Below are 13,440 nucleotides of genomic sequence, written 5' to 3' on the forward strand. Positions count from 1 at the left end.
AAGGTAGTACAAAGTCATCGCGCACTTCGCACAAATTAACATCAAATTGCAACATAGGCCCGTAGAGATACCCTTGCACCAGTGAGAGCGCGCGTTGCTGGGAAGTGCGCGGCACCGGGGCGCGCCTTGAAGGGTCTCGACGGGCGGGCGAGCCGTAAACCCTGCCTGCAGGCGCGGCGCCAGTGCTAAATTGCGGTAAGTACAGAATCGAAGCGCCACGATGCTATTCTGTGGCGAGGCCCAGGCCGAAGCCCACGCCTATCAGCGCTATAATGGTGAGGAGTTCGACGACGCCCACGGCGATGGCGAGGCGGCGGAACCATCGTACATCGACATCCCAGAGATAGCCACGGTCGGCCTTGTGGCGATGGGCCTTGTGAATGATCATCTTTATAAGAATGCGATCGGAGACGCCCGAATACGTGCCTCCGCCAATCATAAATAGAAGGGGCGGAATGAAAAGCCCGAAGAACAGGATGAGCATGACGCGCGGAATGCTGAAAAGGGTGGACTTGGTCCACTGTGAGGGGCTGAACTGGTCGCTGTCGGTTTCGCGGACAGTGGTGCAGCCCTTTTCTAGGTCCATCATGTGGCGACGAATGCCCTTGTACTCATAGTACTGGTAGATCTGCTGGAGTTCGTAGTCCGCCGAGTCCATGCTTTTGCTGCGGCTTCGCTGGGGCCGCGCGAGAAGGGGGTCTGAGGACATCGCGCTGCTCTGCGGCGAGCTGTCGAGACCGCTCGCGGGGCTCGCACTGGCGGCCTTGGAGTGCACGTTGAGGTCGCGGCTACCGTGCCGCGATTTTGGCTTGGAGGACGGCGTGGTGTGTTCCCCCTTGTCGCTCTTGCTGCGCAGGGATTGCAGTGGCAGCGATATCCTGCTGCCTTTGGTCGCCGCTTCCTTCTGCGGAGAGCCGTGTTCAGAGGTAGCGTGCCGCGAACTTTTGCTTGTTTGCGAAGCCTTAGCTTCATTTTCTAGCGTGTCATGCATTATGTTTGAGGCTTCAACTAGAGAAGCGATAGATCCATCGGGGGCCGTGGATAATGTGGCCCAGTTTGAGGTGGTCCGGAAAACATAGGGAACGTTGTGGGCCATGTGTGACCCTCTTTTGCTTGAAAAGCTGTAGCGAGCGGTAGTATACATATCTGTGTCGCTTTCTTGTTCTTCCTCGATGGGCTCCTGGGCGATGCGATCCGAAAGTAGGTAGGAACCAGGCATGGTTTTATGACTATCTACTCGCATATTATCGCTGGACGATGCAGATGTGTTCTGCTGGTGCACAGGCACATGGGACTCAAGGCTTTCTGCAAAGCTATTATTCGGTAAGCGATAGTTGCTTAGTCCGGGCTTGCCTCTGCTGGATATCGATTTAGCTGGTGACCGCGAATCAGATAATAAAGTGTCTGTTGGGCTTGGTACTTGTGTGTGGGTTGATTCCATACTCGAGGATCCGCCGCTCTGTGGCGGCTGACTATCGTGGTCTCTCTGTGTAGCGACGCTTCTCCGATTTGCCAGCGTCCGGGAGGAGCTCATCAATGCGGGTAGGAACGGTCTGGAATGTTGTGTAATCGTAGCTTGGTCATTTTCTAATGTTGTGCCACTTGCAGCCTGACTGTATACTGACACTCTGGAGTCCATCTTGGGCGGTGAGTTTGTCGAGCGCGCTGTGGCCTTCGGGGAGTTAAAGGATTCGCGGAAGAAAGAGTCTGTGCGCCGGGCTTGGCTGTGCTGTAGACCACACAGCAGGCCCGAGCCGGCAGATGAGGTCGAAGAATTTGTTTCAGGGTCAGTAGAGTCTTCTTGGCTATCCTGCTGGTCTAACAGTGACCTTATGTACGACATAGTTCAGCGTCTAGAGTTTGCGGTGTTTAAAAGAGTGTGATGTTGGAAGGTTCGAGGATTTTGTGTACGGCGATGGTGTGCCCTGTTTGATGACTGTCTAATTATAACGAATGACTGAGGTTAGTTGTGTGTTCCACGATTACCTTCGTGGCATCGACCGTGCGACCTGTCGATCGTGTTTGGCGTTTGCTCTGCCCTGCTATCCCTTGCTTCTGTTCCTCTCCTAAACTTTGCGCCAGTCTGGTAGCTATAGCACTAGAGAGAAAGAGTAGCTTTCAAGAGGCTAGGGAGCTACTACATCTTTACCTGTACTAAGAATTCGTGGTCACTCGCGTTTTCTCGCAACGGTCTTTGGACGCTGTTTGCTGACCACTACAGAAAACCCGATTTAGTAACTCGTTCACCGGGAATGTCGATACTATTTTGGCTCCAATACAGATTTCGGTGCTCCAAGTTCCAAATAAGGACCTATCTACGATCGAGGTACGGCTCACACCACAACAAAATCATTTTTGCAAATCCTTTCAAGGAGCGGTTATATTTATTTGAAGATATGATGTTATCCAAATAGGCGATGTACTTTGTTTGGTTGTCTCTCGAACCCAGAAAACGATGTACAAAAAGATACAAAAGAAAATATTTACCTTTAACAAATGAGGGAAAATAATTAATCTAGGTTTTTCCTCCAGGCACAGTTTTACAATGACACCACATGCCCAGAAGAAGACAGAGAAACGCTCGCTGATATGTCGTAAACGCATACGCTGCGAAGCTGCGAATCCCCTGCATACGCCTACGGTATCCACATCCAAGTCTCCGACCAGGCTGCTTTATCTGCCAATGCATGCAGCTAGGGCAATTGGGGGAGAGACGCGGTTTAAGTGCTAAGTCCTCAAGCTATAGTATCTGTACATGCCCCTCTCAAGGCAACCGAATACTTCGTATTCCTGCACCATTTCCAGGTGTTTCCGGTATCTTTCGTTTGTCTCTGCAGATGGAGAATAGTAAATGCAGCTGTCGCGGAGGAGGTCCCGGTAGGGATACATATTATAGTACTGTGGGGGCAGGCCTCTTGCCATCAGAGCATGATTTTTAAATGTCTTAGTTAACAACGAAGGCCTGGGGATTACGCTCTCATTCGGGATGCTGCTGGGGCGGCGGCGGAAAAGACTAAATTGGGAGCGTCTCCTCTGTAACTCGGGGTTGTTGAGGTAGTCATAGCTAGTATCATACTCATCGGCGGCCGCGCTGGCGTGATTGCTGCCAATGGTCATGAGACTGTCGGGCCTGCCCGTAATAGCAGGTTCGGTGGCACCCAGTAAGTGGAGGTCGGTGACGGATCGGTCCCAGTAAAGACCGTCTCTGGTCCCGCTTCTCCTTAGGGGCTCTTGGTGGCCAAAATTGAGCTCAACGCCACCAGGCGAAAGCTGATAGTTATTGGAAGCCGCGCTATCTGGGATATCGTCTAACTCCGCGTCTGTACTCATGATGGTTTCATTGTTCACGTGTCTCCAGGCGCCAGGTGGAAGCCGCGGGCTTCTGATGGGCAGCGTTCTGCTGCCGCCCATCGTAAGCTTACCGTCTTTCTGGAAGAAACGTGATATCGGCGGTTTTGTATCGCGGTAGGTGTTGTGGCGCCGCACACTGTTGAGTGAGACTATGCCGCAGCCAAGCATTATTTTGTTTTGCGCAAACTTCAGGAAATCCGGCTGTTTGGTAATATCTATTACCCTATTTCCTTCTTCATCGTACCTCGTAACAGATCCTCGGGCATCTAAATCATCACCGTTAAGATAATCATCCGTCCGGAACAGCCAGTAGCGCCTACCGTAGGAAGCATCTATGTAACACTTCCACTTAACTTCTTCAACTCTTGAGTAATCTTGGATGATAGAACTCCTGCTGTTATTGGGACTTTTTGGCCGCATGAATATCACTTCAGAATTCGCTCTGCTTTCAATCTGCTGCCAACACTCGAAAGAAACCTCCAACGCCACTAGCGAGTCAGAACATGTAAATAATGCGGGATCATTAATGGTCCATTTATTAATATATGAGTTGCCGGCAACATCCAAAAACTTTAACTGCTGCGACGGAACAGGGAGGGCCCCCTCTAAGAGGGGTGATCTGGGTGAGCTCGGCGACATGTCTTCGACATTCTCCTCCTCATAGCTATCGAACGAAGAAAGTAATTTCACCAAACTTGGGATTGGCACACTGGATTTTCTAATACTTAGTGACTTGAGCTTCGGGAAGTTCCACTTTATAAACTTCAGTGTATCTTGGCACTGATAGTAATATGGCGTTTTCGTTATCTTGTTATCTTCAGAATAATGTAATGGCAGCCCATCTATATTTAGATATTGCAGGGTATTATTGTGGCCATATCGACAAAGCTTCTTTAACAAAAACATCGTCTGCGTCTCCGTCCATGAAGAGGTATGCTTATGAGCCTTGAGATTTAGCCATTGCAACGTAGTATTATTTTCATCAGTAATAGCGGGATGATAGCTAAAGAATTCCAGAATTGCTCGCGGAGTTAGCTGTGAGCAGCATGCGAGTGAAAGATGTGTTAAGTTCTTCCAGTGAGGTAAGCTATGAAGCAAGGTGTGGTCATCGATGGACGTGTGCGACAGATCAAGCTTCTGGAGCTCTGGTTGAGTCTTTAGGAACCTGCCAAGTGTCAATGCAGGCAGATCTGTGCAGTCATTGAGCCCAACAGACGTCAATTGGTAATTTTGCTCCCGTGGTTCGTCGGAGTCAGCATCATATAGTCTGTCAATAACCCTAACAAAAGTTTCGGTGAACGATGGTCCTGAACAACCGCAAAAATCCAACACATTAAACAACGATCCGGGTCGCACCAAGTGGTAGATGACTTGCTCGTCCAAGTCGCCCTGTATGTGTTCGCTGGCCAAAAACTCACGCAGCGAATGAGTTGTCAGCTGCAGGAATTCAAAGAGTGTCTCATTCGTCAAGTTTTTAATGATCCTGTTCATCTCACCGGTACGTCCTAGCCCGATAGATGTGAGCTCCTGGAAATCTGCGACCTGTACAAGCCCACTGAGGCCGGTCTTGTCATGTTTCAACACCTCTAGTATCTTGTTGAAACACCGGGCCGTAGTGAAGTTGAGATAGCGGTATGTAAGAACTCGGCAGACGTGGTTGAATGTCTTATTCACGGTTGAATTGCTGCGCAGAAACATGCGAAGGTTGTTATGATACTTTTCGCTGCTGGGCGGGTGGTCGTTGGACATTAAGTCCCGGAACTGGTACGAGAGTATCTCGTACACTATCTCAGGGGGCAGCTGCTTTCTGCCTACGAACTCTTCGCCCATTGATACACTGTTACTGGAGTATGTGAGGATGCTAAGACCGTTATTGGGCGTAATTACCCGTTTATGAACCAGCTTTTAAACATGGGCTGACAATAAGGGTTGGAAAAACGGAACCTAGAATCTCCACTGGATAAAGTGTTGGCTACGCAAATCAATACACGAAAGCCTGCCGGGGAATCTGCCCGCAAAGGTGTCGGATGCCCGCAAAGGTGTCGGTATGCCGGCTCCCACAAGCCAGTGCTAGTAAATGTAACTATGTAGTACGACTAGACGCCATGCTTTACCAGGTTGTCGAAACGGAGCGGGAAAGTCTCAGTAGTGTGGCAAAAAGGCAAGATGCGATTAAAGGTACGCCTATGTATCATGATAAGTAACTTCACAAACTTTTTATACGCTTCTACAGACTGCAGATCATTGATAAGGTGGGAGCACGACAGGAGCCAAGAGCCAGGTAACGATAGGACCCGGCAGCGTGGCTGTTGGGAAACATGTTACTGCTACAACGGTTATCACTGCAACGGTTTCATAACCTCCTCGTAAAGCATCGCCTTGAGTGTATCCATGGACAGCTCCTCCTCTTCTGTCTTCTGGCGGGCTTCGTTATCGACCTTCCAGAAGTTATCCTGGAGGTTAAGCAGCTCGTAGTCGGGCTCGTCCTCCGCGTCGTGGTAGGTCTCAAGGTAAGGATGCTTCAATGCGTCCGCGGCACTGATGCGCTTGTCAGGGTTGAATGTGAGCATTTTATCCAGGAGGTCCATGGCGAGGGGGTTGATGTCGTTTGTGCTGAGCGCCACGTTCCAGGGGATCTTCGGCCGCATGGGCAGATTCGCGATGTAGGCCTTTGCTCGCTTGCTCTTGATCTGCTCAAAGTCCTCGAAGGAAGGGGTGCCGAGGATCTCCAGGATAATCCACAGCTGGTGATGGTAGTCGCGCCCCGGGAACAGCGGCTTCCCGCTGATCATCTCCGCAAGAATGCAGCCACAGGACCAGATGTCCATCGCGGTCGTGTACTCCTGGAACGAAAGCATGATTTCGGGCGCACGGTACCAACGCGTCGCCACATACTCGGTCATGAAGCCCACCATGTTCTCGCGCGAGCGGTCACTCGAGGCAAGGCAGCGCGAGAGCCCAAAATCACACAGCTTCAGGTCACAGCTGGAATTCAGCAGCAGGTTCGACGGCTTCAGGTCGCGATGTATCACCTGGGCAGAGTGAAGCGACTTCAATGCGCGAAGGATCTGGTACGTAAAGTACTGTATGTGGTCGTCCGACAGGAAGCTGTTCGGCTGTGAGATAATCCGCTGCAGGTCCGTCTCCATCAGCTCCTGCACCAGGTATACCGCCTCGAAGTCCTGGTACGACGTGGGCCGCACGATGTCCAGCACCGAGATAATGTTCTCATGGCTGTGGAAGAACTTCAGCAGCTTCAGCTCCCGCAGTGTCCGCGTTACGAACATGGGCCTCGTGAACGGCTGGATCTTCTTAATGGCGACCTTCGTCCCCGTCGGCTTGTGGATGGCAGAGCATACGATCCCATAAGCGCCCTCGCCAATCAGGTCCACCAGCTTGTAGTGCGATGGAATGTCGAACGTGATCGTCCTTGGCATCCTCTAGTTCTGCCGGTGGCCTGCTGTACCCCTGTCGCACCTGCTTTTTCACTCCTAGTATTTATACCGCCTCTGCTACACCGCGGTATGAAGTACGTATCAGGAAGACCTCTATTGCTCGTCTGCCGCTTAAGCTACTATTCGACTCGATGTTGATGATTCCCAACCTTGTGCTCGACGTAATTGCTCTGGGAGGGCCGTTTCATCTTCGGGAATGGCCCGCTGCTAGGATGGAAATGACACGCGGACGTAGATAGCATGTAGCGAACGTTTCTGTCGCCGCGGAAGTCCTCGGCCGCGGCATTCCCCCGCTGAGAACAACTGTTCCATAGCCCCAGCGCCGCGTGCTGAGGCACCGCGCGGGGCGGCGTGGCCAGCGGTGAAAAAGCGAGCAGCAGCGGTGGCGGCGTGCCAACCGAGGCAACATGTCTGAGATTCTGCGTGCAAAGGTCAAAGTGGCACTCGTGCAGCTGGCCGGGTCATCCGCCAGCAAGGCGGCGAACCTGGCGCGCGCCGGGCAGTTCATAGAGCGCGCGATGACGGAGCAGCCAGACACGGGGCTGGTGGTGCTGCCGGAGTGCTTCAACGCGCCGTACGAGATTGGCAAGTTCCGCGAGTTCGCGGAGGTGGCGGCAGAGGGCCCGGAGTCGCCGTCGGTGGGCTTCCTGGCGGGGCAGGCGCGGCGGTGGGGCGTGACGCTGGTGGGCGGGACGATCCCCGAGCTGGAGCCGGACACGCAGCGGGTCTACAACACGTGCCTGGTGTTCGACGGCAAGGGCGCTCTAGTCGGCAAGCACCGCAAGGTGCACCTGTTCGACGTGGACATCCCCGGCAAGATCACGTTCACAGAAAGCCGGACGCTGGCCGCGGGGCGGCACGTGACCCAGGTGGACACGCCGGCTGGCGCGCTCGGCGTCGGCGTGTGCTACGACCTGCGCTTCCCGGAACTGGCCATGGTGTGCGCGCGGCGCGGCGCGTACGCAATGGTGTACCCCAGCGCGTTCAACACGACGACCGGGCCGCTGCATTGGCACCTGCTCGCCCGCGCGCGCAGCGTCGACAACCAGATCTACACGCTGCTGTGCTCGCCCGCGCGCGTCGCCGGCGCGTCGTACCAGGCGTACGGCCACTCGCTCGTCGTCGACCCCACCGGCCGCGTCGTCGCAGAGGCCGGCGAGGGTGAGGAGATCCTGTACGCGACGCTCGACCCCGCGGAGCTCGACTGGGTGCGCCGCGCCATCCCCGTCACGCGCCAGCGGCGCTTCGACGTCTACGCGGACGTCGCGGCCTCCTCCCCTTAGCCAACTGTATCGTCTTATATACACATATATATATGCCTAGCCGATCTGCGCCGGCCCTGTGATCCCCGGGATCGAGATGCGCACGCGGTGCGTCAGCGGCAGCTTCGGCACCACGGCCACCATCGTCGTCAGCACGAAGTTCAGCACGAACAGCTGCAGGTCGTACCGCGTGTAGTGCGTGCTCAGCAGAAATAGCGCGATCGGCACGCTGATCAGAAACTTGCGCGTCGGTGTGTACAGCATCCCGTTGTCCAGCTGCTCCCACATCGTCAGGTTGTCGTACGCGCCGCCGTTGAACTCGAACGGCGTGCCCTTCATCAGGTGGAACATGATATACGACCCCACCACGTAGGTCATGTTCGTCATGGTCCACGACCACTCGTTGCTCAGCCCAGGCACCAGGTTGTAGAACACCTTGAGCAGCACGATGATTACCACGTGGATGCCCCACGCGCCGCGCTGCTCCACCCACGTCGCGTTCATGTTGGGCAGCAGCTGCTGGTCGTTCTCCTCCTCGAACGTCTCCGGCTCCACGTGCGAGATGATGCTCGACGACCGCCGCCGCCGGTGGTCGCTGACCGGCTCCACCACCATCCGCTCGCTCCCATACGACGGGAACGTCTTCAGTTGTGTCATCTGCTCCGCCGTGTTGTCGTGTGTACGCCCCTGTGGTGCCGGTCACTGCGAATCTTTTATACGGACCTGCGAACCGGCCACGGTGCGGGGCCAGGGCCTTGTTCCGCGGCAGCAGCACCGTTACCCGGCCGCTGCCGTGCGCCGCGACGCCCGCGGCCGCAGAAAAGCGGCGCGCGCCGCCCCCTTTCTCGCCACCCCACACTCCCCTCCCCAGCCATGGTTTCACAGCTATTCGAGGAGAAGGTATGTATAGTCGCGCCCGTGCCGCACACCCGCCGCTAACACGTTCAGGCCGCCGCCATCAACAAGGTCACGACTGCGCCCACGCAGGACGAAATGCTGCAGCTCTACGGGCTGTACAAGCAGGCCACCGTCGGCGACAACACCAAGGAGAAGCCCGGGATCTTCAACATGAAGGACCGCTACAAGTGGGACGCGTGGGAGAAGCTCAAGGGCAAGTCGCCGGCCGAGGCCGAGCAGGAGTACATCGCGCTCGTGGACGCGCTGCTAGCCAAATACGCCTAAGTAATACATAGTTATGCCGCAGTCACGTGGTGGCTGCCAACCCAGACCCCGCGGCGAGCCCTAGGGGTTCTGTTTTGTTTCCGGAACGTTTCCCCGGCGCGCTCGCGCGCAAAGCGAGGGCGGCGAGCTGAAAAACGAAAACAGAGGAAACGGCAAGGCAGTTTTTCTCCCAGCTACACCCCTCGGCCAGACACAGTTGTTAGGCCAGCTCTGTTGCATCTGCGTGCGTTAGCCGTCAGTGCGTACCGAAGTTGTGCGGCGAACCCAGAGTGGTACAAAGAGCGAAAATGTCGGCGCAGGAAATAGCACAGCTGTTGAGCAACACGATTCTCAGCCCAGATGCGGGCGTGCGGTTGCAGTCGGAGACGCAGTTGCGGAAGCTGTCGAACGACAACTTCCTGCAGTACGCGGGGACGCTCTCGCAGCTTCTGGCGGACGAGAGTGTGATCTTGGAGGCGCGGATTTTGGCGGCGTTGACGTTGAAGAACGAGTTGGTGTCGAAGGACCCGGTGAAGGGGCAGCAGTTTGCGCAGCGGTGGCTCGGGCTGGTGGACGCGGAGTCGCGGCACCACATCAAGCAGTTTGCGTTGGCCGCCCTGGTGGACAAGCAGCCGCGGGTGGCCAACGCGTCGGCGCAGCTGATTGCGGCGATCGCGGACATCGAGTTGCCGCGGGATGAGTGGCCGGACTTGATGAAGATCCTCGTCGAGAACACCACGCAGCACCAGCCCGAGAACGTGAAGCGCGCGTCGCTCTTGGTGCTCGGGTACATCTGCGAGGGCGCGGACCTGTCGAACAAGGCGTTGATCGCGCAGTCGAACAACATTCTGATAGCCATTGTGCAGGGGGCGCAGATCTCCGAGCCCTCCAAGGCGGTGCGCTTGACCGCGTTGAACTCGCTTGCCGACTCGTTGGCGTTCATCAAGAACAACATGGAGCGCGAGGGCGAGCGCAACTATTTGATGCAGGTGGTGTGCGAGGCGACGCAGGCGGACGACGAGGAGATACAGGCGGCCGCCTTCGGGTGTCTCTGCAAGATCATGGCGCAGTTCTACTTCTTGATGAAGCCGTACATGGAGCAGGCGTTGTATGCCCTAACGATCTCCACCATGCAGTCGCAGAACGAGAAGGTAGCGTCGATGGCCGTCGAGTTCTGGTCGACGATCTGCGAGGAGGAGATCGATATTGCGTACGAGTTGTCCCAGTTTCCCGAGTCGCCCTTGCAGTCGTTCAACTTTGCGCTATCTTCGTTGCAGGAGGTGGTGCCAAACTTGTTGGTGCTATTGACGAAGCAGAACGAGGACCCGGAGGATGACGACTGGAATCTGGCGATGTCTGCCGGCGCATGTTTACAGCTTTTTGCGCAGAACTGCGGCAACTACATTGTGGAGCCTGTCTTGCAGTATGTTGAGCAGAACATAACGAGCGAGAACTGGAGACAGCGTGAAGCGGCTGTGATGTCGTTCGGTTCCATCCTAGATGGTCCAGATAAAGTTCAATTGGTCAGCTTGGTCCACCAGGCCCTACCTCCGATACTTAACTTGATAAACGATCCTGTCTTACAGGTCAAGGAGACGGTTGCATGGTGCATAGGCCGTATTGCCGATCTTGTGGTCGGCGCTATCGATCCACAGCGGCACTTGTCGGACGTTATTAACGCCTGCTTGCTGGGTTTGAACGACCATCCGAAAGTTGCAACGAATTGTGCGTGGACTATCATCAACTTGGTAGAACAGCTCGCTGATAACCCCGGTTCTCCAATATACAATTACTACCCTGTCCTAGTTGACTCCTTAATGAAAACTGCGAATAGGCCCGATAATGAGCATGGTGTTCGTGCCTCTGCATTCTCTGCTTTGACTACCTTAGTTGAGTTCTCTACTGACCAAGTGGGTGAATCCGTTACATCCATTTCAAGTTACGTTTTGGATAAGCTAGGCCATACCATAAACATAGATGAGGGCCAGCTAAGCACGGATGATAGGCAAAGTTTAGAGGAACTTCAGTCGAACATATTGACGGTTTTATCGGCTTCTATTAGAAAGAATCCGCAGTCAGTCTCCGCTGTGTCTGACATGCTAATGGACCTGTTTTTGAAGCTATTGAGTAAGAAGGACTCTTCATATATCGAAGACGACGTTTTTTACGTCATATCCTCTCTCGCAACGTCTATGGGTAAGGGTTTCGAAAGATACTTAGAGACATTCTCGCCATACTTAGTGCACGCTCTGAACCAGGTCCAGTCGCAGGTCTCTGTCACCGCTGTGGGTTTGATTGCGGATATTTCGAACTCCTTAGAAGACGACTTCAAGAAGTTTGCCCCTGCATTTATGAACGTCTTAGGTTCTATGATCTCTTCTCAAGATGCTCGCATGGAGTTGAAGCCTGCAGTACTTTCTGTTTTTGGAGACATTGCTTCTAACATCGGCGATGACTTTATCCCATACCTCAACCAGGTCATGGCGTTATGCGTTGCAGCCCAAAACTCCGGCCCAGAGAGCGCGTCCTTGGATGCACTCGAGTACAACGTTAAGGTCCAGGAAGCAGTGCTGGACGCCTATGTCGGCATGGTTGCTGGCCTACACTCGCAGCCGGACGCCCTCTTCCAGTATGCGGGCACAATCTTCCAGTTTTTGAGTTCCTTCGCCGAAAATCCAGCCTTAAGCAGTGAGGACACTTCTGCTAGATCCGCTGTCGGCATCATCGGAGACATCGCCTCCATGTTCCCCGATGGTAGGATAAAGCAATTGTACGCCCAGACTTGGGTCACAGAGTTTATCAAGAAAACAAGAAGTAACCCCAACTTTAGTCAGGCAACTAAGGATACTGCTAGATGGGCTAGAGAACAACAAAAGCATCAACTAACCCTATAGCCTTACACTCCAGAATAATTTATCTTATTACTCATTTTCTTCTGCGTTATCTCGCTCTCCTCCTGTTATTCTATAATACTTCCCCTGCATTGTCTTCATTATTGTGTCTGCCTCGCGACAGACCGCTTCGTTGTCTCTTCTTTTGTTCGACCCTGCACTGACCTGGCCATGCTGCTCTTTCTAGTGGTTTGGTACAGGTTGCGGGTCTTTTTACACAACTTTTCTACTACGTCTTCTATCTAATCCCATCTACTTTTCTACTTTCCTCTCCTACTTTATCCGTCGGACCCGCTGCTCGTCTTACGTGGCAGCTTGTAGCATCTATATAATTGTATATATCGTGGTGGCAACTATCTACGGCTGCTATACATCTGCTGCCCGGTCTGATCGGCCGAGCCGTTCACCAATGCAGTAAAACCACATAAACCTTTTAAGAGTACAAGCTCAAAAACGTAGGAAAGAAAAATAGTACGTCCATTGGACACTTTCTGCGACTAGCAAAAACCAAAGGTGGTCGTACTGCGCGGTCCCTAGCAGCGGTTCGCCAAGATGATAGGCACTCAGATGTTCCCCATGGACAATTTAATTCCGTTTGATGATACTTACGTGCTCTATGACCCAAACGACATCGTATCGTTCATCTCGTGCTACTTCTCGCTTCTTCCGATTGCCATACTAGTGTTTTACTTCTCTTGGTTTGTGACCAATCGTGAGATGGAAGCGGTGTTCATCGCCATCGGACACCTCATGAATGAAATACTGAACAACGTAGTCAAGAACGTGATTAGGGAACCCCGGCCAAACAACTTTGGGACCTTCCAGAAGGAGACACTTCGGTCTGGCTTTGGGATGCCCAGCGCACACTCCCAGTTCATGGGCTTTTTTGCGCTATATCACTGTATGCGGATTTGGCTACAATGGACAGGATTGCGGCGCGTCCACAAAGTTTTGGGCTCGGTAGCTGTGGTGATCGCCACGACCTGCGTGGCTGGATCCCGTGTGTACTTGGGCTACCACGATGTGCCACAGGTGCTTGTGGGGGTGTCGATAGGTGCATTCCTCGGGTCGCTCTACTTCCTCCTAGTGGGATTGATCCGGCACAGCGGCCTCTCTGATTGGGTCTTAACTTGGCGGCTAGCCAAGTGGTTTTTGGTCAAGGACTCATGTTACCATGCACCAATTAGCTTGCGCGAAGAATACGAAGCGTACTGGCGCCGTCGTAGTAGAATAGAAGGTCCTGGGAAAACCGAGTAACACAGCATCACCCCATTGATATAGAACATTTCCGAATTCAGCCGCGTCAATGCATATAGATGA

At 53.8% G+C, this 13,440-nt stretch overlaps 8 protein-coding genes across 8 annotated transcripts; 4 read left to right on the plus strand and 4 right to left on the minus strand.

Moving 5' to 3' along the window:
- Window positions 1-223: 223 nt before the first annotated feature.
- AGOS_ACL193C (ACL193Cp) lies at window positions 224-1,843 on the minus strand (the record flags this gene model as incomplete). The annotated part of the gene is made up of 1 exon (NM_208564.1): window positions 224-1,843. The coding sequence occupies one exon, from the start codon at window positions 1,841-1,843 to the stop codon at window positions 224-226; it is 1,620 nt and encodes a 539-aa protein (NP_983211.1).
- An 884-nt stretch (window positions 1,844-2,727) lies between these two features.
- Window positions 2,728-5,181, minus strand: LUG1 (Lug1p; the record flags this gene model as incomplete). The annotated part of the gene is made up of 1 exon (NM_208565.1): window positions 2,728-5,181. One exon carries the CDS (start codon window positions 5,179-5,181, stop codon window positions 2,728-2,730), a length of 2,454 nt encoding a protein of 817 aa, NP_983212.1.
- A 509-nt stretch (window positions 5,182-5,690) lies between these two features.
- On the minus strand, window positions 5,691-6,788 carry KSS1 (mitogen-activated serine/threonine-protein kinase KSS1; the record flags this gene model as incomplete). Its single annotated transcript, NM_208566.1, has 1 exon — window positions 5,691-6,788. The coding sequence occupies one exon, from the start codon at window positions 6,786-6,788 to the stop codon at window positions 5,691-5,693; it is 1,098 nt and encodes a 365-aa protein (NP_983213.1).
- A 425-nt stretch (window positions 6,789-7,213) lies between these two features.
- NIT3 (putative hydrolase) lies at window positions 7,214-8,089 on the plus strand (the record flags this gene model as incomplete). Its single annotated transcript, NM_208567.1, has 1 exon — window positions 7,214-8,089. One exon carries the CDS (start codon window positions 7,214-7,216, stop codon window positions 8,087-8,089), a length of 876 nt encoding a protein of 291 aa, NP_983214.1.
- A 36-nt stretch (window positions 8,090-8,125) lies between these two features.
- Window positions 8,126-8,725, minus strand: ORM2 (sphingolipid homeostasis protein ORM2; the record flags this gene model as incomplete). The annotated part of the gene is made up of 1 exon (NM_208568.1): window positions 8,126-8,725. The coding sequence occupies one exon, from the start codon at window positions 8,723-8,725 to the stop codon at window positions 8,126-8,128; it is 600 nt and encodes a 199-aa protein (NP_983215.1).
- Window positions 8,726-8,941: 216 nt separating this feature from the next.
- ACB1 (long-chain fatty acid transporter ACB1) lies at window positions 8,942-9,250 on the plus strand (the record flags this gene model as incomplete). The annotated part of the gene is made up of 2 exons (NM_208569.1): window positions 8,942-8,968; window positions 9,017-9,250. 2 exons carry the CDS (start codon window positions 8,942-8,944, stop codon window positions 9,248-9,250), a joined length of 261 nt encoding a protein of 86 aa, NP_983216.1.
- Window positions 9,251-9,537: 287 nt separating this feature from the next.
- KAP95 (karyopherin beta) lies at window positions 9,538-12,123 on the plus strand (the record flags this gene model as incomplete). The annotated part of the gene is made up of 1 exon (NM_208570.2): window positions 9,538-12,123. One exon carries the CDS (start codon window positions 9,538-9,540, stop codon window positions 12,121-12,123), a length of 2,586 nt encoding a protein of 861 aa, NP_983217.2.
- A 549-nt stretch (window positions 12,124-12,672) lies between these two features.
- On the plus strand, window positions 12,673-13,377 carry CAX4 (dolichyldiphosphatase; the record flags this gene model as incomplete). Its single annotated transcript, NM_208571.1, has 1 exon — window positions 12,673-13,377. One exon carries the CDS (start codon window positions 12,673-12,675, stop codon window positions 13,375-13,377), a length of 705 nt encoding a protein of 234 aa, NP_983218.1.
- Window positions 13,378-13,440: the final 63 nt, after the last annotated feature.

This window comes from Eremothecium gossypii, chromosome III (assembly GCF_000091025.4).
Source record: "Eremothecium gossypii ATCC 10895 chromosome III, complete sequence".
Lineage (NCBI taxonomy): Eukaryota > Fungi > Ascomycota > Saccharomycetes > Saccharomycetales > Saccharomycetaceae > Eremothecium > Eremothecium gossypii.